We start from the raw sequence: 22,771 nt of genomic DNA on the forward strand, positions 1-22,771 counted from the left end.
GACGTCAAGACATGTTTTATTTCTGCCACATTTTTTACGCTAGGTCTACCACTGTAAGCATAAATGAATTATAAAACATTATAATAAAATGATTTATACATAATTAATAAAATTGCAACTATGAAATATTCTATAATGTCGATGAAAATCATCTTGACAACTTTGGTACGAATGTTGGTTCAAATTCAAAATACAGAAAAAGATTAAAATAGATGATATCAAATTGAAAATAAACATCACAATGAAAGCTATTAATCTTGTAATAAAATCCCGTAAGTTAAAATCGAAAGAAGAATTGATTCTTATTTTTTGTCTTGAATTCAAATGCACTTGAATTCAGCCATTTGTAATTCATTTTGTACTAGTAGATGACAACGATGAATTCCTGACTTACGAGATAAAAGTAAAGGTATCAATCAAGAGTTTTTTGCATTACTAATTTGTACATCAATTTTAAAGTCTGTCCGAATGAATTCATATGGGTTCCTTCTCTTTACGAGTAAAACAGTAATAATTAATAGAAAATAATATTTTATTTTTAAGAAAAAAGCACAACTAGATTCTCTCTCAGAGAATTGTATTAAAAATAATCGTCTCAATCATATGTATAAAGCAGAAAGTTAAAAAATCTACTTGTACCGTACCTGCGTCACTTGTTTTCGTTGAAACATTTAAAGACCATAGATATGATGAACCAGCAGAACGTCAGGCCGATTAAAGTCAATATGAGTTTTAACGCTTGATGGCACCAATATAATCTGTAATATGAATAATCCACAAGTTTAGATATATATATTTTTAATTGGATATTAAAAGATTAAACATAGAGTACCGTATTTTATACTCTCTATTTATGAAGAAACGCAGTAAAATAAAGTTTTAAAAATATAATTTAATTTTTCTTCAAATTGGACGCTAAAAATTTTGCAATATTTTTACGGAACCAATTTTTATCATAATTGCGATTCGGAAATAAATAAAAGCCATCAAAAACTAAACGGTAATTTTTTAGTTTGTTATCGAGTATATGAGTAAAGAGAAGCTTTCGCATAGTTTTTTGAAAAATTTTGAAAATCTCATACCTTCGCCATTTGGCGCGTGCTTGCGGTAAAGTGTCCAGGGGATCCTTGATGAGATACACTCTCACTCCGCGCGCGTACCTCTTGAAGTAAACCTTCCAATTGAGATTCTTTATATCGCAATCAAAATTTTTACGATTATTGGACGTGAACTTTGCAATCATCGCACGTACTCGATCATTAGTAAATGCCCATTCTTGCTGGCAGAAATAGTCCATCACATCTAGGGATGTGTGTATTTTTTTGTAAGACTGAAGCAATCTTTAACAAACAATCCATAATAAAGAAATGTTAAATAAACAATTATTAATATATAAGTTAAAAATAAATTACTTTTCCATGTAATTATCCTAAATTGCTCTAAATTATTTTAAATAATTTAATACTGTTTGATTGACTTTAAAGATTTAAACAAATTCTAATATATAAAAACCACTCATTTTATTTTATTTGCTATAAATATTAGCATTAATGGAATTTATTTTCTCTTATAATGTAATAAATATATGCAACTGTTCTTAACAGAAAATTGCTTTGAGGATATATTGTATATGCAAAAATCCTATAGATTTTTTATGTCGTGTTTGATTTGATTTGATTATTACCTCGGATTCTTTCTCCGACAAAAAGTTGCGATGTCGATCAACAAAGCTGGGAACAAGTGGCAGAAATATATGAAAAAAAGATGAACAAGTCTGTACTTCGTTAATCTAAAGCTGTAGTACCACATCGCTTTTTTAGAGGGAAATTCAAAAAGCCCCTCTTTAAAGAATTCCTTCACATTATTACAGGTTATTGGGTTGTCCTTAGACACGTAATTATAAATCGGAATATCACCAGGCAAATCGTTGTTTAATCTGAAACAATGACGTAACGAGATAACATCACTATGTTTACAAATGTAATAAAATTTTTATTAATTTTAGCTTATGTTATAATAAAATAAAACTTATGCTAACTAATAGCAGGACGAAAAATACCAATCAGCAAGTCACCAACTTGCTTCCTAATCACGTATATGAAGACTTGAATATTAAAACCATATGTCTAATGACACTTTTGTCGGAATGTCAAATGTCGAATGCCGAGTTGCGTTTTCAAGCATTGAGATTAATTTGTATTAATTTGTATTAATTTTATCTAATAATATTCATCCATCGAAAAAGACAATGATGATGATAAACGTACTTTGTATTAGCTGCATCCCATGCGCACGCGATAAGAGCGTTGATTGCTAAATCAGCAGGTATCACATTTATGGTTATCGAACCATCGCAATGAATCGATCGCAGCAATCCAATACCAGCACTAAAAAGAATTCCTGTTGGACCGTATAGATTGTCGATCCAACCTCGTATAGGTTCCCGATACGTTGAAATTGCTGAAAGTAACAAAATAATAATCCTTTATTTTCAACTTAAGATTTATCAAATCTCTATATCTATTATTATTAAGATTAATTACTATTTTGGGATAATAATTACTATATTTACAATCATTAATTATTAGTAACATAATTAATCATTTTTATCCAAATAATAATTCAATATTTTTTAAATTGTGTATCCTATTTGCTGACACTTTTTTAAAAAATTATTGTTAATTTTGACTTTTGTTATAATAAAAATGTTAAACTTGTGCTTACTAATAACAGGACGAAAAATGCCGATTGGCAAATCACCAGCCTGCTTCCTAATCACATCCTCCGCCATCGCTTTTGTAAAAGTATAGGTATTTGGCCATTTTCCTAATAATCTGTAAAAAATAAAAAAATAAGATTTTCTTTTTGCTTTTTTCTTTTCGAAAATTTAAACAAAGAAAAATTCACGTACTGCGGTGTTATATACTCGGCCAATTTATCATCCGTGCATTCCATCAAAGTGAGTAGTTTGTCGGAATCCATTGGCGCGTCGTAAAATTTTTCTTCTATCACGTTTTGTGGACAGTTTGCATACGCGGTTGATACATACACAAATGACTGAAGAAATTGAACAAGTAAAATATCAGTCGCGTTGTTTTACTAAAATTTTAACTTTTAAATTTCGGAGAAAAGTCATTTGATTGAATAAATAATAAATAAATAGTAAATTGTAAATAATAAATAATATAATAATAAATAAATAAATAAATAACAAATCATGAAATAATTGTAAGATGCTTCTTAGGTAATTCTTATCGTTTTTTGTTTCTTAAATATATTTAAATACCTTTAGATTCGGAATTTCCTTGCAAAGATTTAAAACGTCTTTCGTACCGCCGACATTAATTGTTACGGCTAATTTCAATTTCTCATTAAATTTTACTGTTGCCGCGATATGAAAGACAATCGAAACTTCTCGAATGAGAGTAGCCCGATCTTCCGAAGATATTCCGAGATTTGGGTGGTTACAATCGCCCGTTATAGCGATTACTCGATCCTGGAAATTCGGCTGCTCGTCTTTCAGTTTGTCAAATAGCTGCATAAAGTGAATAATGGTAAATCCACAAAAATTACACATTAACTAAATTAAAAGAAATTTATTATAAAAAATTAATAAAAATCGATAACTTTTATCATTCAATATCATAATAAATCTTCGACTTTAATTTTTTTCTTTAACAAATGGTAGGAGTTTTGCTCTGCAGTTCTGATCTGCCTCTTCAAAAACTGTAAGTGAGTGGTTCCTTTAAGTAATAAAATTATCAGACATGACATTTACATAAGTTCTTAAACAATTCCAAGAAATATGAAAATATGAAACTATCGAAGGACGGTAAGAATTTCTTTTGGTTATCTAACAGTTACTAGATTGGCTTTACATGTGTAAAAAAAACGCAAAGAAAATTTGACGAAGAAGAAGATAATTATAAATTGTATCTCTCCGATTCTTCAGAGAAAGATGATAATTATGAACTACGCCTTTCTGACACTGAAGAAAATGATTATTACAAATCGCATCTTTCTGATAGCGAGGAAGAAAATTACGAATTACATTTTTCTGACACCGAAGAAAATAAAAATGTAATTAAAAATAATACAGATTCGATACCATTTACCCAAGAAAAATTAGATGAACCAAATCAACAAATAATAGACAGAGCATTAATTCACAGTCCACCTACACATGATAGAATACTAACAAGAAGTCGGACAGCACGACGTCGAATTACCGATCAAGACGATTTATTAAAAGAGAAAATAGACGATAACATTATATCGTTAGACGATAGAAATGATCCGCCTGATAAAGAAACCAGTGATGAAGACGAAGAACAAGATTAAAGGAAAGAAGAAAAGAATTAAAAACTTACCGGATTATCAAAAATTTCTTCAATCCGTTGTGATACGTTTTTATTTTTTTTTTTGCCGCACCAGTAAAAAAATGGTGCCCAATCCCAGACAAAGTCTTAAAAGTTTTTCTAATAATAATTTTCCGAAAAAACCAGTACTGCCGGTAATGAAGATGCCTTGGCCATGATAGAACTCCTGAATCGGCGATAGTTTCTTATTGACCGCCGACAAATCCTCTATCGATGAGGATTCCATCAGCGAGAGTTCCATGCGTGATTTAGATTTGCATTCCGATTCGATAACAGCCATTTTGTGGTCGTCGATTCGATGTATGAACACTTTTATTATCTCTTCTCCAAGCTTCAACCTTAACAAATGAGCTTCGTTATTAAATCGATTCACCTTATATTCAATTTGCAATGTGCTACGCGACGGCGCTCACGATTCGTACTCAACTGACTCAAGAAATTGGAAGTTCCAAAGCTGATGCATGGCCAGTCTTTAAATTTAAAAATAAATAAAAAAAAAAAAAAAAGAATTGAAGGCGAAAACAGGATCTCAATTGCCAAATTTTTTCTTTAAAAATATACATATAACCGTGTGACTTTTAATTGTGAAAGTAGGGTATGTTAAATAATGTGCAAAAAAGCGAGATTTCGCTATAAACTGAACGCTATTTACATAAACACCATTTATGATGATATACAGGGTGTCCCATTTTAACTTAGACACGTAATATCTCAAAAACAATGCGTTATCAAAAAAAATGTTTTATATAAAAATTGTAAGGTTTAGAGGAAGAAAAAAGATTAGGATATTAATTTGACTGGATAGAGGTGCTTCGGAGATTTGAAGGTCATCTTTATTTTTTTAAATAGAACTATCCTAATTTTTTTTATATAAATTGTTTTCTCGCAATATTCATCGTAAAAAGTTATGAGGGTAGAATGGTCAAAAATTAAATAGTTTACGAGATATATATTATATATATATATTATATTTTATACTTTAATTTAATATAATTTTACATAAACTATGCAATATCTCGTTAAATATTTATTTTTTAATTATCTTACTTCAACACTTTTATGCGCAAATTAATGAGAGAAAAGTGAAAAGGTAGACGTCGCCCGCGATACTTTAAACCGATAAAATTTGTATAATATGTAAAATATTTATATTAAATTATACATCGTTGTATTCTCTTCGAACAGCGCTACAATTTTTCTTACATCAAAATATCCACAATATTATAAAAAAATTATACATATCTTTCCGTTCGTTAACACGAATAGCTTTTGTAAGCAACTATTATGCTCACAATAGAGTTCACTTTCAACCATTTAATTTGATATATATTTGTTATGTACTATCTCTTTTAATTTCAAAGATAAAAGGAGGTGACCACTTTTGGTGGGACACCCTGTATGTTAATATATGTATAGAATTTTTGGTTTATTTTTAAGAGAATAATAAATATTAAGATTTATTTTTTTTCTTATATTTTAATTCAGCGCTCGGAATTTATTGCACATTTCGGGCCGATTCCCGAGACGACGCCTCCTGTTTCCCCACTACCGCCCGGTCACCGACCGAGCCGCCGATAGCTCTGGCTCAGGAGCGTTTTATATTAAAAATAGGCTGGATTGTTTAGATTGTTTAGACATCTCTCAGGAAATCGTAACATTTTTTTCGCTACATAAATAATGTTTATTTTTATTGATAATTAAATATATATATATATATATATTATGTATTAATGAACAGGAGACTCGGGAATTGGACCAAAATGTGCAACTAATTCCGAGCGCTGCTTTAATTATAATAAAAATTTACAAAAATAAATCACATCAAATATTAATAGAATGAATAATATTATAAACAAGTTTTAATAGAATCAGAAACACATGATTACAACAGAACAGGGCAGAATGTTAAAACAATAAAAATACTGATTTGCTATTGTCAACAAAAAAACAAAAGATTATTTTACAATTTTGCAATAAAATTTATTTCTGTATTACACAAAATTACAATGATACACAATCACAATTATACTAATTATCGCTTTTGGAGTCTTTTTCGAAAAAAAAAATTTTGCACATTTCTGAATGATATTTATCATAAAAACATTAAAAGCAAAGTACCGATTTATACGATTAAGTTTTTTGTGGATGTGTGATTGCAAAAATTTTTAATAGATATAAAATAATATTTTTTTAATCACACACACACACACACAAAAAAAGCATTATGTAATAATTTACTTAATTATACACTTAAAAACAAATGCGAAAAAAAAAAATTGCAAAACGTCTTGAAGATCTTCGATATTTTAGCCACTCGGCTTACTTATTTGCCACACTTACTATTTGGCATTAATCTTCCTCTGTTTCCGACTTGATGGAAAGGAGACGGAACATAATATATTAACATCTTTCGAATATCTCGAAGCAGAGGCGAACGCGGAGCTCACACGGATACGGTTTTCGCTTGTGCCCTCTTCTCCATGATATCCTTGGTGCTGTCCTACTCGAGTTTGTATCACGTATTACTGATATTGAGTATGAATGTGCATAATCAGTAATTACATCCTAGGCTGATATGTATATGTATGTATATGATAATGGCCCAGTACCGATTTCTGGTACTGAGTATTGGCGCGTTACTAGATGCCAGTACTGATGTGGTGCTGGAGAAATACTGGGATGATAGAATTGGGCCAAGACTCGAATTACAGTACTACTTTGGTACAGGATTCCAGTATTGCTGCAGTATCGATTTCCATTATTGTTACGGTATTAAATCTGTACCGATTTTCAACATAACAGTACTAAAAATCAGTACCAATCCCCAATACAGTAACAGTATTAAATATCTGTACCGATTTCAAATACTATTATAGTATCAAAAATCAATACTGATTCTTAATACTGTAACAATATTTAAGATCAGTATCAATTTCCAATAATTATTATCAATTTTGTGCGCGATAATCAAATTAAATTACAGTATTATTATTAGAATTATTTATTATACACATATAAAATCAATTAATTGACATTAATAAAACATTATTAAATTGACCTAATCAAACAGATGAGTATTATTTTTCATATTAAAAATAATTTTCTCTTATCTAGTATATAACATAATTAATTAATTAATTCACATTTTTTCCAACATTTTCTCTTTCTTTGCGATCTCCGCACCGATCTACTGCTCATCGACTCAAGGAAGAATTTATTTCTCTTTCTTCCTTAGTTCCAAATTTACTTACGAGAATATCTATCAAATAATTTTTTATTCTTACATTATAAAATATATCAATTGATAATTAATATTAATTTAATAGAAGCTGAAATAACGCATACCCATAAGTAAGCTATAAATTTTCGTTTTGCTGAAGTTTAATTTTTGTTTTATTTTTTTGTCGACCAAAAGCAGTAAATAATATCTGGACATCTTTAGTCATTACAGCTGATAAAGCATTATGTATAGCTTTTCTGTGTGTTGAAGCTACATCAACATATTTTTCAAATAACGTACGCTGTAAAAAATATAAACCTATAAAATATTTTATTTATTAAATAAAATATTAAAATAATCTAAAAAAATTAATTACCAAGGCATTTTTTTTTCGTCAACGTCCATTGAGGCATCCAAAGTATCAAAATCATCTAATATAGATATCGGTAATGTAAAACCAATAATTTGTTTTAAAGCAGAAACTGGATTTATTTCATCTTTGTGTGATAAATTTAATAATAAATTGTTTTGTAATTCTTCAAATCCTTTCCGTATATCGTATAAAATACTTTTTTTTATGTTATCCATCTTTTTTTGTATAAGTACTTTTATTTGTTCATAGCAAGCATTAGCAATGACTTGAGTGCATTCTAAAATAGAAAAACAAATAAGTATTTATTTTTAATTTATTAATTTATTTATTTATTAACTTATTTATTTATTTATTTATTTATTTATTTATTTATTTATTTATTTAGTTATTTATTATAAGAAAATCTAAGTTATATTATTGTAAAATTTTTTTAAGTAATCTTAATTGTTAAATAATACTACACCATTATTTTTTATACAATTATTGTGTAATTTTGTTCTTTGCACAGGATTTAAATTTTCGGCTTTGTCAGAGAGAGAGAGAGTCGCTTTACGCTTGTTACTTTTTTTACTTTTGTTATTTTTAAAAGTAACTGATTTTGATGAACTGCTTGGAACGTCATTATCTACGAAATAAAAATATCAATTATAAATGTATAAATTTACGAATTTCAAACATGTTTACAAACAATAAATACCTTCTTCTATTTCCGTAATTTTTTCTTTTACAATTTTTTGACTTGAGAACGATTGAAATTCTAAATCACTGATTTTACTTGATTTATCTGATGCTGCATCTGACAATTCTTCAGCATCTATATCAGATACTTCACTTGAAAGTACAACAGTGTCTTCTGTAATGCGTGTCATACGACGTAGTCTCTGATCGAAATTATCTATAATATAACGTAAATAATTCAATGCATTTTTTATTTTACTTTTTTTAACTTGTACTTACTAGCATTTTTCATTAATTTAACAGGATATTTCTTCCATGTTAATTCTGGAGTTTTATTTTCTTTACTCCATTCTTGTACTTTATCGTACTCTAATTTTGGCGGATATTTGCAAAACCATGTGCGTTTAAGTTTTAATAACCATTCTTTTGGTACAAGATCTATACATAATTTTTTATCTTGACGCCGAATACTAGTAAAGCAGACGACTACGTGCGTAACATTATCACTTAGTTCAGTTCTATATAAATTACATAAATAATAAATTACGATTATTTTTCTTTATTGGTAAAAAAAGCTTTTAAGTCAATAATATTACGTATTTTATTTTGAAAATTAACAATAACATAATTACCAAAAAATTGAAAAAATACGTGTACTCACAAATATGAAAAATCATTCATGGTTGATGCGAATTATAGCACTGCACTGCACTAGACTTAATAATACACTGGACTAAAATATAGTTTTACTTTTTTTCACGTAAATTAAAATATACAAGAAAAATATACAGTTATACGCTTTGACACATAACAGCAATGATGCCAGAACGAGGTTCCGCAGTCAACAAACAAATGCATATACAGAAACTATCGATAGCGAAATCAAAATGTATTGAAATATTTATTTATACGGTAATAAAAAATTAAATGTACATATTGATTACATTTATGTACATTTATTAAAATATTTACAAACATTTACAAACTAAAAAAATTTAAGCGTGTAATAATTTTGTACAATACGTAATATTCTTAATGTTTAAAAGTACGCATTTATGTTTAATTTCTTTAACATGAAAAACGCAACGGTATTTGCTTAAATTAACTTGCCATAAACCGACATTAGATGATTTATAAGGATAGTTAAAAACATCTCTTGTATCATAATATAACGATCCTTTTAGTGATAACTTTTCTTGATTTAAAAAATCATTTTTTAACGAATAAATTTTATCAATTTGTATAATATTGCCATTTTTTAGTTGTACAACATTATTAGGAGATGTATTTGTGATAATCATTTTATTCCATGTTATACTTTTAAATATTATTTTTGTCATATGATTGCCTAAATAAATTGATTTTTTTTTAACATAATCTGTAACTGATATAGATTGAACAATCTTTATATTAGTATTTAAATTAATTTCTTTTAAACGATTTGCAACTTGACTTAAAGGATTATTTGGTGTACGAACTAATTTTTTTAAAGTCATCAAAAAATTTTCAAATGGAAATGCCGAAAATGATGTCAATGAACATCCTATATGAGTTACATCATCTGCTATATGAATTAAATTATGAAAATTAATACTTTGAATATGAGAACCATAAAATTTAGGCAACAAACGAAAAAATAATATTAATAATTTTTTTGCATTTTCTGCGTTTAATATTGCCAAATCATCACTACATAATAATCGACATGCTACATATAAAAGAGAAAAGTGCTTATATTTATTAGTTGGAAGAACATGACGAAGTACTAATATACCACTGTATAACAGAAAGAAACGAAATTGTGTCGCTTTCCAATTTTTTAAGTTACCAATATCAAAAGTTTTTCTTTGGAATTCTGAGGGAATTTGACCAGATAAACCATGGAGTAAATTGCTTAATAATAATTGATTTCGTGGCCCAATACCACTATTCTTGGGACCACCGAATACAATATTGTTTAATAAAGTTTTTGTAATACCAAGAAATAAAAGGTGCATTGAATCTAGAACAACTGATTTTACTGGATCAAATCCTGGAATTTTTAATAAAGGAGAGATTTCGTTATCAAGATGATGCTGAGGCTGCCTACGTTCTTTGAATGATTGTTCATTGCGTTCTTCACAAGTAGTTCTCGAATATATGCGTTTATTTTTACTAACTGTTTTGCCTTTTACGGTACAACGTTCGCATGCATAAAATGCTACGTGAGATTTTACACATTTAATAAATGACCTAGCCGGTGTATCACATATAAAACCTAACACTTTAATATTATATATTTTATCTGACAATTTAATTTTATTGGTCATTAAACTTAATAATTCTTCTATAAATTCATTTAAAAACTCCATTGGCGATTTTGGTTTAGATTCACCGTGATATATAGCAACAACTTGCGGTTTGACAATGTATTTCTTATCATGTAACATAATCAATATAGGCCCAAATTGTTGTTTTGAATTTTTATAAATTTGTACACCGTCGATGTTAACAAAAATTTCAATTACATCTTTTACATATACTTTAGGATTTATCATCAATTTAAGAGCTTTTTCTAAACCAAAATAAATGTAAGTACCAAACGATCCATTAGCACTTAACATAAATTTAACAACATTTCTGGAATTTTTAGTTTGCAGAAATGTTGCAGCTGTTTTTGGAAATTCGTCATGTTCAGTTTTCAAAATACATAATAACTCAGATAACATTTTGTTATTGAGACATGCAACATTTTTAACAGACCAATCAAGTATCTTTTGTTTAAAAGAAATATTTTGATCTAATTTTTCTAATTGTTCTTCGACTTCGTTGTCGTGACATAATTCTTCACTTGATGAAGATGATGTAATTTCATTATCAAAGATGCTAAAGAATTGAAGATTATACTTATTTAATTAGAAAAATATATTTAATATTCAAAAAGATTATTTATTATTATTATTTGTTTATTTATTTATTATTTATTATTTATTTATCTATCTTTTTAATAATAAATCCAAAAATTTCATCAAAATTAATCATTACGTTGTTAAAAAGTATAAATTGTATTAACAGATAATTTCAATATCATCATCAAATAATGATGAACAGATAATTTTATCATCAAATATGTAAAATATTTTAAATTATAAATATGTGTGCAATTACTTGGTATTTCTATTATCATGAGATAATGCTGAAGAAGAAGGCAAAATTTGTGCACGTTGTTTTTCAACTTCACTTTCGGTCACCCAAACATTGTCAGATTGTAACTGATTTTTTTGATTCTCGTTTTCATATATTTCATTATCATCCGATGATGACGATAACGATGATGATGATATAGTTTTTAGTTTCTTTAAATCTCGATATTTTTTGGTATAAAAGTACTTCCTTTTCAGCATTTTCTATTAAATTTTTACCACTGGATATAGCTGTAACTATGAGTTATAAAATTGATAAAATTGCAATTAAAAAATTATTTTCCATAATATAAAAAAAAAGAGAGAATTTGACAACTAGTAAAAATGATAAATAACAGAGATATTACTCACAATAACTGTTATTACTCCGTTTCTCGGCCAATTATTAAGTTTATCTAAGTTTATCCGTTTTGTTAATAACGCAATGGACTAGAATATAGTTTTACTTTCTGTCACATTAAAATATACAACGGTTATACTTTTTAACACTGCCTCCTATGATGTATACTAAGTATTCGATGTTCATCTTTTGCCAATTTTAGTGCTAAAAAATTTACCGGCATTGTACCATTTCGGTACTGGCATTTAACGCTCTTCTTTTGCCAATTCCAGTACGGGCACAGTACCTTGAATTTACCGGCAGTATACCGTTTCGGTACTGTAATTTGACATTTTTTTTACTAATTTTTGTACAGGTATAGTACAAAAAAATCCACCGGCAATATACCATTTCGGTACTGGCATTCAACGCTCTTCTTTTGCCAATTCCAGTACGGGCACAGTACCTTGAATTTACCGGCAGTATACCGTTTCGGTACTGTAATTTGACATTTTTTTTACTAATTTTTGTACAGGTATAGTACAAAAAAAACCACCGGCAATGTACCATTTCGGTACTGGCATTCAACGCTCTCCTTTTGCCAATTTCAGTACGGGCACAGTACCTTGAATTTACCGGCAGTATACCGTTTCGGTACCGTAATTTGACATTTCTTTTACTAATTTTTGTACAGGTATAGTACAAAAAAAACCACCGGCAATGTACCATTTCGGTACTGGCATTCAACGCTCTCCTTTTGCCAATTTCAGTACGGGCACAGTACCTTGAATTTACCGGCAGTATACCGTCTCGGTACTTGACATTTGACATTTTCTTTTATTAATTTTTGTACAGATACAGTACCGTAAATTTACCGGCAGTATACCATTTCAGTACCATTATTCAATACCGATTTAGATAATGTTAGTACTAAACCATTGTTATTTTAATACTGGTTTTGTACTATTCCAGTACCGAAATGTAAAACCCGTTTTTCGGTACTGGATCTGTATCTCGCCAGTATCTAATACTAGTCTGATGTATGAAATTCCCACATGGGAAATACATTCATACATCAGACATAAAAAATCTATAGGATTTTTGCATATACAATATATCCTCAAAGCAATTTTCTGTTAAGAACAGTTGCATATATTTATTACACTATAAGAGAAAATAAATTCCATTAATGCTAATATTTATAGCAAATAAAATAAAATGAGTGGTTTTTATATATTAGCATTTGTTTAAATCTTTAAAGTCAATCAAACAGTATTAAATTATTTTTAAAAATTTAGAGCAATTCAAAATAATTACATGGAAAGTAATTTATTTTTAACTTATATATTAATAATTGTTTATTTAACATTTCTTTATTATGGATTGTTTGTTAAAGATTGCTTCAGTCTTACAAAAAAATACACACATCCCTAGATGTGATGGACTATTTCTGCCAGCAAGAATGGGCATTTACTAATGATCGAGTACGTGCGATGATTGCAAAGTTCACGTCCAATAATCGTAAAAATTTTGATTGCGATATAAAGAATCTCAATTGGAAGGTTTACTTCAAGAGGTACGCGCGCGGAGTGAGAGTGAATCTCATCAAGGATCCCCTGGACACTTTACCGCAAGCACGCGCCAAATGGCGAAGGTATGAGATTTTCAAAATTTTTCAAAAAACTATGCGAAAGCTTCTCTTTACTCATATACTCGATAACAAACTAAAAAATTACCGTTTAGTTTTTGATGGCTTTTATTTATTTCCGAATCGCAATTATGATAAAAATTGGTTCCGTAAAAATATTGCAAAATTTTTAGCGTCCAATTTGAAGAAAAATTAAATTATATTTTTAAAACTTTATTTTACTGCGTTTCTTCATAAATAGAGAGTATAAAATACGGTACTCTATGTTTAATCTTTTAATATCCAATTAAAAATATATATATCTAAACTTGTGGATTATTCATATTACAGATTATATTGGTGCCATCAAGCGTTAAAACTCATATTGACTTTAATCGACCTGACGTTCTGCTGGTTCATCATATCTATGGTCTTTAAATGTTTCAACGAAAACAAGTGACGCAGGTACGGTACAAGTAGATTTTTTAACTTTCTGCTTTATACATATGATTGAGACGATTATTTTTAATACAATTCTCTGAGAGAGAATCTAGTTGTGCTTTTTTCTTAAAAATAAAATATTATTTTCTATTAATTATTACTGTTTTACTCGTAAAGAGAAGGAACCTACATGAATCCATTTGGACAGATCTCGGGTTTAAAATTGATATACAAATTAGTAATGCAAAAAACTCTTGATTGATACCTTTACTTTCATTTCGTAAGCCGGGAATTCATCGTTGTCATCTACTAGTACAAAATAAATTACAAATGGCTGAATTCAAGTGCATTTGAATTCAAGACAAAAAATAAGAATCAATTCTTCTTTCGATTTTAACTTACGAGATTTTATTACAAGATTAATAGCTTCCATTGTGATGTTTATTTTCAATTTGATATCATCTATTTTAATCTTTTTCTGTATTTTGAATTTGAACCCACGTTCGTACCAAAGTTGTCAAGATGATTTTTATCGACATTATAGAATATTTCATAGTTGCAATTTTATTAATTATGTTTAAATCATTTTATTATAATGTTTTATAATTCATTTATGCTTACAGTGGTAGACCCAGCGTAAAAAATGTGGCAGAAATAAAACATGTCCTGACGTCATGCTGTGAAAACTAAAACGTAGTTGGTATCATACAGTGGCTGCAATATTAATTATCAACAACATATACAGCAGAAATCGATTATGATCTGTCTTCACATAACTAGAGAAATGCGCTATGTATAAAACAGAATCTGCAATATCAGTTACTGCAGAAACATAGCAGGAATCAAACACAATCTAGCATCGAAAAAAGCATGTTTAGAAGAATTAATTAATAATTTCAGGTATTTCAAGATTAAATAAATATTTTTTGTAATAATATTTTTTGTAATATTTTTTGTAATATTTTGTAATAATATATTTTTATCTTAATTTTATTGCACATTACTCTAATTATTAATTAGATAATTAAATATATAAATATATAAAATATTAATTTTACTCGATAATTTTAGTGTATTTATAAGAATTCTTATAAATACACTATTTATCGAGTAAAATTAATATTTTATATATTTATATATTTAATTATCTAATTAATTAATATGTTTATTATATGTTAATTATCTAATTAATTAATATTGAATTAATATTGCAGCCACTGTATGATACCAACTACGTTTTAGTTTTCACAGCATGACGTCAGGACATGTTTTATTTCTGCCACATTTTTTACGCTGGGTCTACCACTGTAAGCATAAATGAATTATAAAACATTATAATAAAATGATTTAAACATAATTAATAAAATTGCAACTATGAAATATTCTATAATGTCGATGAAAATCATCTTGACAACTTTGGTACGAACGTGGGTTCAAATTCAAAATACAGAAAAAGATTAAAATAGATAATATCAAATTGAAAATAAACATCACAATGGAAGCTATTAATCTTGTAATAAAATCTCGTAAGTTAAAATCGAAAGAAGAATTGATTCTTATTTTTTGTCTTGAATTCAAATGCACTTGAATTCAGCCATTTGTAATTTATTTTGTACTAGTAGATGACAACGATGAATTCCCGGCTTACGAAATGAAAGTAAAGGTATCAATTAAGAGTTTTTTGCATTACTAATTTGTATATCAATTTTAAACCCGAGATCTGTCCAAATGGATTCATGTAGGTTCCTTCTCTTTACGAGTAAAACAGTAATAATTAATAGAAAATAATATTTTATTTTTAAGAAAAAAGCACAACTAGATTCTCTCTCAGAGAATTGTATTAAAAATAATCGTCTCAATCATATGTATAAAGCAGAAAGTTAAAAAATCTACTTGTACCGTACCTGCGTCACTTGTTTTCGTTGAAACATTTAAAGACCATATATATGATGAACCAGCAGAACGTCAGGCCGATTAAAGTCAATATGAGTTTTAACGCTTGATGGCACCAATATAATCTGTAATATGAATAATCCACAAGTTTAGATATATATATTTTTAATTGGATATTAAAAGATTAAACATAGAGTACCGTATTTTATACTCTCTATTTATGAAGAAACGCAGTAAAATAAAGTTTTAAAAATATAATTTAATTTTTCTTCAAATTGGACGCTAAAAATTTTGCAATATTTTTACGGAACCAATTTTTATCATAATTGCGATTCGGAAATAAATAAAAGCCATCAAAAACTAAACGGTAATTTTTTAGTTTGTTATCGAGTATATGAGTAAAGAGAAGCTTTCGCATAGTTTTTTGAAAAATTTTGAAAATCTCATACCTTCGCCATTTGGCGCGTGCTTGCGGTAAAGTGTCCAGAGGATCCTTGATGAGATACACTCTCACTCCGCGCGCGTACCTCTTGAAGTAAACCTTCCAATTGAGATTCTTTATATCGCAATCAAAATTTTTACGATTATTGGACGTGAACTTTGCAATCATCGCACGTACTCGATCATTAGTAAATGCCCATTCTTGCTGGCAGAAATAGTCCATCACATCTAGGGATGTGTGTATTTTTTTGTAAGACTGAAGCAATCTTTAACAAACAATCCATAATAAAGAAATGTTAAATAAACAATTATTAATATATAAGTTAAAAATAAATTACTTTTCCATGTAATTATCCTAAATTGCTCTAAATTATTTTAAATAATTTAATACTGTTTGATTGACTTTAAAGATTTAAACAAATTCTAATATATAAAAACCACTCATTTTATTTTATTTGCTATAAATATTAGCATTAATGGAATTTATTTTCTCTTATAATGTAATAAATATATGCAACTGTTCTTAACAGAAAATTGCTTTGAGGATATATTGTATATGCAAAAATCCTATAGATTTTTTATGTCGTGTTTGATTTGATTTGATTATTACCTCGGATTCTTTCTCCGACAAAAAGTTGCGATGTCGATCAACAAAGCTGGGAACAAGTGGCAGAAATATATGAAAAAAAGATGAACAAGTCTGTACTTCGTTAATCTAAAGCTGTAGTACCACATCGCTTCTTTAAAGGGAAATTCAAAAAGCCCCTCTTTAAAGAATTCCTTCACATTATTATAGGTTATCGGGTTGTCCTTAGACACGTAATTATAAATCGGAATATCACCAGGCAAATCGTTGTTTAATCTGAAACAATGACGTAACGAGATAACATCACTATGTTTACAAATGTAATAAAATTTTTATTAATTTTAGCTTATGTTATAATAAAATAAAACTTATGCTAACTAATAGCAGGACGAAAAATACCAATCAGCAAGTCACCAACTTGCTTCCTAATCACGTATATGAAGACTTGAATATTAAAACCATATGTCTAATGACACTTTTGTCGGAATGTCAAATGTCGAATGCCGAGTTGCGTTTTCAAGCATTGAGATTAATTTGTATTAATTTGTATTAATTTTATCTAATAATATTCATCCATCGAAAAAGACAATGATGATGATAAACGTACTTTGTATTAGCTGCATCCCATGCGCACGCGATAAGAGCGTTGATTGCTAAATCAGCAGGTATCACATTTATGGTTATCGAACCATCGCAATGAATCGATCGCAGCAATCCAATACCAGCACTAAAAAGAATTCCTGTTGGACCGTATAGATTGTCGATCCAACCTCGTATAGGTTCCCGATACGTTGAAATTGCTGAAAGTAACAAAATAATAATCCTTTATTTTCAACTTAAGATTTATCAAATCTCTATATCTATTATTATTAAGATTAATTACTATTTTGGGATAATAATTACTATATTTACAATCATTAATTATTAGTAACATAATTAATCATTTTTATCCAAATAATAATTCAATATTTTTTAAATTGTGTATCCTATTTGCTGACACTTTTTTAAAAAATTATTGTTAATTTTGACTTTTGTTATAATAAAAATGTTAAACTTGTGCTTACTAATAACAGGACGAAAAATGACGATTGGCAAATCATCAGCCTGCTTCCTAATCACATCCTCCGCCATCGCTTTTGTAAAAGTATAGGTATTTGGCCATTTTCCTAATAATCTGTAAAAAATAAAAAAATAAGATTTTCTTTTTGCTTTTTTCTTTTCGAAAATTTAAACAAAGAAAAATTTACGTACTGCGGTGTTATATACTCGGCCAATTTATCATCCGTGCATTCCATCAAAGTGAGTAGTTTGTCGGAATCCATTGGCGCGTCGTAAAATTTTTCTTCTATCACGTTTTGTGGACAGTTTGCATACGCGGTTGATACATACACAAATGACTGAAGAAATTGAACAAGTAAAATATCAGTCGCGTTGTTTTACTATAAAATTTTAACTTTTAAATTTCGGAGAAAAGTCATTCGATTGAATAAATAATAAATAAATAGTAAATTGTAAATAATAAATAATATAATAATAAATAAATAAATAAATAACAAATCATGAAATAATTGTAAGATGCTTCTTAGGTAATTCTTATCGTTTTTTGTTTCTTAAATATATTTAAATACCTTTAGATTCGGAATTTCCTTGCAAAGATTTAAAACGTCTTTCGTACCGCCGACATTAATTGTTACGGCTAATTTCAATTTCTCATTAAATTTTACTGTTGCCGCGATATGAAAGACAATCGAAACTTCTCGAATGAGAGTAGCCCGATCTTCCGAAGATATTCCGAGATTTGGGTGGTTACAATCGCCCGTTATAGCGATTACTCGATCCTGGAAATTCGGCTGCTCGTCTTTCAGTTTGTCAAATAGCTGCATAAAGTGAATAATGGTAAATCCACAAAAATTACACATTAACTAAATTAAAAGAAATTTATTATAAAAAATTAATAAAAATCGATAACTTTTATCATTCAATATCATAATAAATCTTCGACTTTAATTTTTTTCTTTAACAAATGGTAGGAGTTTTGCTCTGCAGTTCTGATCTGCCTCTTCAAAAACTGTAAGTGAGTGGTTCCTTTAAGTAATAAAATTATCAGACATGACATTTACATAAGTTCTTAAACAATTCCAAGAAATATGAAAATATGAAACTATCGAAGGACGGTAAGAATTTCTTTTGGTTATCTAACAGTTACTAGATTGGCTTTACATGTGTAAAAAAAACGCAAAGAAAATTTGACGAAGAAGAAGATAATTATAAATTGTATCTCTCCGATTCTTCAGAGAAAGATGATAATTATGAACTACGCCTTTCTGACACTGAAGAAAATGATTATTACAAATCGCATCTTTCTGATAGCGAGGAAGAAAATTACGAATTACATTTTTCTGACACCGAAGAAAATAAAAATGTAATTAAAAATAATACAGATTCGATACCATTTACCCAAGAAAAATTAGATGAACCAAATCAACAAATAATAGACAGAGCATTAATTCACAGTCCACCTACACATGATAGAATACTAACAAGAAGTCGGACAGCACGACGTCGAATTACCGATCAAGACGATTTATTAAAAGAGAAAATAGACGATAACATTATATCGTTAGACGATAGAAATGATCCGCCTGATAAAGAAACCAGTGATGAAGACGAAGAACAAGATTAAAGGAAAGAAGAAAAGGATTAAAAACTTACCGGATTATCAAAAATTTCTTCAATCCGTTGTGATACGTTTTTATTTTTTTTTTGCCGCACCAGTAAAAAAATGGTGCCCAATCCCAGACAAAGTCTTAAAAGTTTTTCTAATAATAATTTTCCGAAAAAACCAGTACTGCCGGTAATGAAGATGCCTTGGCCATGATAGAACTCCTGAATCGGCGATAGTTTCTTATTGACCGCCGACAAATCCTCTATCGATGAGGATTCCATCAGCGAGAGTTCCATGCGTGATTTAGATTTGCATTCCGATTCGATAACAGCCATTTTGTGGTCGTCGATTCGATGTATGAACACTTTTATTATCTCTTCTCCAAGCTTCAACCTTAACAAATGAGCTTCGTTATTAAATCGATTCACCTTATATTCAATTTGCAATGTGCTACGCGACGGCGCTCACGATTCGTACTCAACTGACTCAAGAAATTGGAAGTTCCAAAGCTGATGCATGGCCAGTCTTTAAATTTAAAAATAAATAGGTGTGGAGAAAAAAGAATTGAAGGCGAAAACAGGATCTCAATTGCCAAATTTTTTCTTTAAAAATATACATATAACCGTGTGACTTTTAATTGTGAAAGTAGGGTATGTTAAATAATGTGCAAAAAAGCGAGATTTCGCTATAAACTGAACGCTATTTACATAAACACCATTTATGATGATATACAGGGTGTCCCATTTTAACTTAGACACGTAATATCTCAAAAACAATGCGTTATCAAAAAAAATGTTTTATATAAAAATTGTAAGGTTTAGAGGAAGAAAAAAGATTAGGATATTAATTTGACTGGATAGAGGTGCTTCGGAGATTTGAAGGTCATCTTTATTTTTTTAAATAGAACTATCCTAATTTTTTTTATATAAATTGTTTTCTCGCAATATTCATCGTAAAAAGTTATGAGGGTAGAATGGTCAAAAATTAAATAGTTTACGAGATATATATTATATATATATATTATATTTTATACTTTAATTTAATATAATTTTACATAAACTATGCAATATCTCGTTAAATATTTATTTTTTAATTATCTTACTTCAACACTTTTATGCGCAAATTAATGAAAGAAAAGTGAAAAGGTAGACGTCGCCCGCGATACTTTAAACCGATAAAATTCGTATAATATGTAAAATATTTATATTAAATTATACATCGTTGTATTCTCTTCAAACAGCGCTACAATTTTTCTTACATCAAAATATCCACAATATTATAAAAAAATTATACATATCTTTCCGTTCGTTAACACGAATAGCTTTTGTAAGCAACTATTATGCTCACAATAGAGTTCACTTTCAACCATTTAATTTGATATATATTTGTTATGTACTATCTCTTTTAATTTCAAAGATAAAAGGAGGTGACCACTTTTGGTGGGACACCCTGTATGTTAATATATGTATAGAATTTTTGGTTTATTTTTAAGAGAATAATAAATATTAAGATTTATTTTTTCTCCTATATTTTAATTCAGCGCTCGGAATTTATTGCACATTTCGGGCCGATTCCCGAGACGACGCCTTCTGTTTCTCCACTACCGCCCGGTCACCAACCGAGCCGCCGATAGCTCTGGCTCAGGAGCGTTTTATATTAAAAATAGGCTGGATTGTTTAGACATCTCTCAGGAAATCGTAACATTTTCTTTGCTACATAAATAATGTTTATTTTTATTGATAATTAAATATATATATATTATATATATTATGTATTAATGAACAGGAGACTCGGGAATCGGACCGAAATGTGCAACTGATTCCGAGCGCTGCTTTAATTATAATAAATATTTACAAAAATAAATCACATCAAATATTAATAGAATGAATAATATTAAAAACAAGTTTTAATAGAATCAGAAACATATGATTACAACAGAACAGGGCAGAATGTTAAAACAATAAAAATACTGATTTGCTATTGTCAACAAAAAAACAAAAGATTATTTTACAGTTCTGCAATAAAATTTATTTCTGTATTACACAAAATTACAATGATATACAATCACAATTATACTAATTATCGCTTTTAGAGTCTTTTTCAAAAAAAAAATTTTGCACATTTTTGAATAATATTTATCATAAAAACATTAAAAGCAAAGTACCGATTTATACGATTGAGTTTTTTGTGGATGTGTGATTGCAAAAATTTTTAATAGATATTAAATAATATTTTTTTAATCAAAAAAAGCATTATGTAATAATTTACTTGATTATACACTGTTAAAAACAAATGCGAAAAAAAAAAATTGCAAAACGTCTTGAAGATCTTCGATATTTTAGCCACTCGCCTTACTTATTTGTCACACTTACTATTTGGCATTAATCTTCCTCTGTTTCCGACTTGATGGAAAGGAGACGGAACATAATATATTAGCATCTTTCGAATATCTCGAAGCAGAGGCGAACGCGGAGCTCACACGGATACGGTTTTCGCTTATGCCCTCTTCTCCATGATATCCTTGGTGCTGTCCTACTCGAGTTTGTATCACGTATTACTGATATTGAGTATGAATGTGCATAATCAGTAATTACATCCTAGTCTGATATGTATATGTATAATCGAATTGTTCTATAATTTGATTTGTTATTGACAATGTGTGGGAATGAATAAAAGAACACGCTGTCAAGAAAATATTTATGTAGATGTAGATCTTTCTGATCAACATATCCACTGTACCTTTTAACGATCTTATTATGAGTGATTTTAATTATCAAAGAATGTTACAACTATTAATATTTTTTTATTAACAATTTAATCGGCGAGACTATCATCCAACATGAATTATCGGCTTTTAAATTTTGGACGAAAACTAAATTTTATCTACTTATTTCAAACGGACGCTACACGGAAAGAAATAATTTACTGGCACAGCAAATTTTACGCTGTTATAATAAAAATATAAGC

At 28.7% G+C, this 22,771-nt stretch overlaps 1 protein-coding gene and 1 pseudogene across 1 annotated transcript; both read right to left on the minus strand.

The window, feature by feature from the left end:
- Positions 1-782: 782 nt before the first annotated feature.
- LOC136997613 (fatty acyl-CoA reductase wat-like) lies at positions 783-4,869 on the minus strand (annotated as a pseudogene).
- A 10,221-nt stretch (positions 4,870-15,090) lies between these two features.
- LOC136997616 (fatty acyl-CoA reductase wat-like) lies at positions 15,091-21,953 on the minus strand. Its single transcript, XM_067348492.1, has 7 exons — positions 19,852-21,953; positions 18,768-19,016; positions 18,391-18,536; positions 18,204-18,313; positions 17,696-17,939; positions 17,260-17,445; positions 15,091-16,819 (listed from the first exon to the last, which is right to left on the minus strand). The coding sequence occupies exons 1-7, from the start codon at positions 20,137-20,139 to the stop codon at positions 16,372-16,374; spliced, it is 1,671 nt and encodes a 556-aa protein (XP_067204593.1). The 5' UTR covers positions 20,140-21,953; the 3' UTR covers positions 15,091-16,371.
- Between the last annotated feature and the right edge of the window lie 818 nt (positions 21,954-22,771).

The sequence above is a fragment of the Linepithema humile genome, chromosome 1, assembly GCF_040581485.1.
Source record: "Linepithema humile isolate Giens D197 chromosome 1, Lhum_UNIL_v1.0, whole genome shotgun sequence".
NCBI classification, from domain to species: domain Eukaryota; kingdom Metazoa; phylum Arthropoda; class Insecta; order Hymenoptera; family Formicidae; genus Linepithema; species Linepithema humile.

What these genes read in the sequence shown, in the direction of transcription:
- LOC136997616 (XM_067348492.1), bottom strand. Translation starts at nt 20,139, where the DNA reads ATGGCTGTTATCGAATCGGAATGCAAATCTAAATCACGCATGGAACTC. An exon ending in AAGAAATTTTTGATAATCCG is followed by an intron (nt 19,017 to 19,851) that starts GTAAGTTTTTAA and finishes CACTTTATGCAG; the next exon opens with CTATTTGACAAACTGAAAGA. An exon ending in CATTTTTCGTCCTGTTATTA is followed by an intron (nt 17,940 to 18,203) that starts GTAAGCACAAGT and finishes TGTTACTTTCAG; the next exon opens with CAATTTCAACGTATCGGGAA.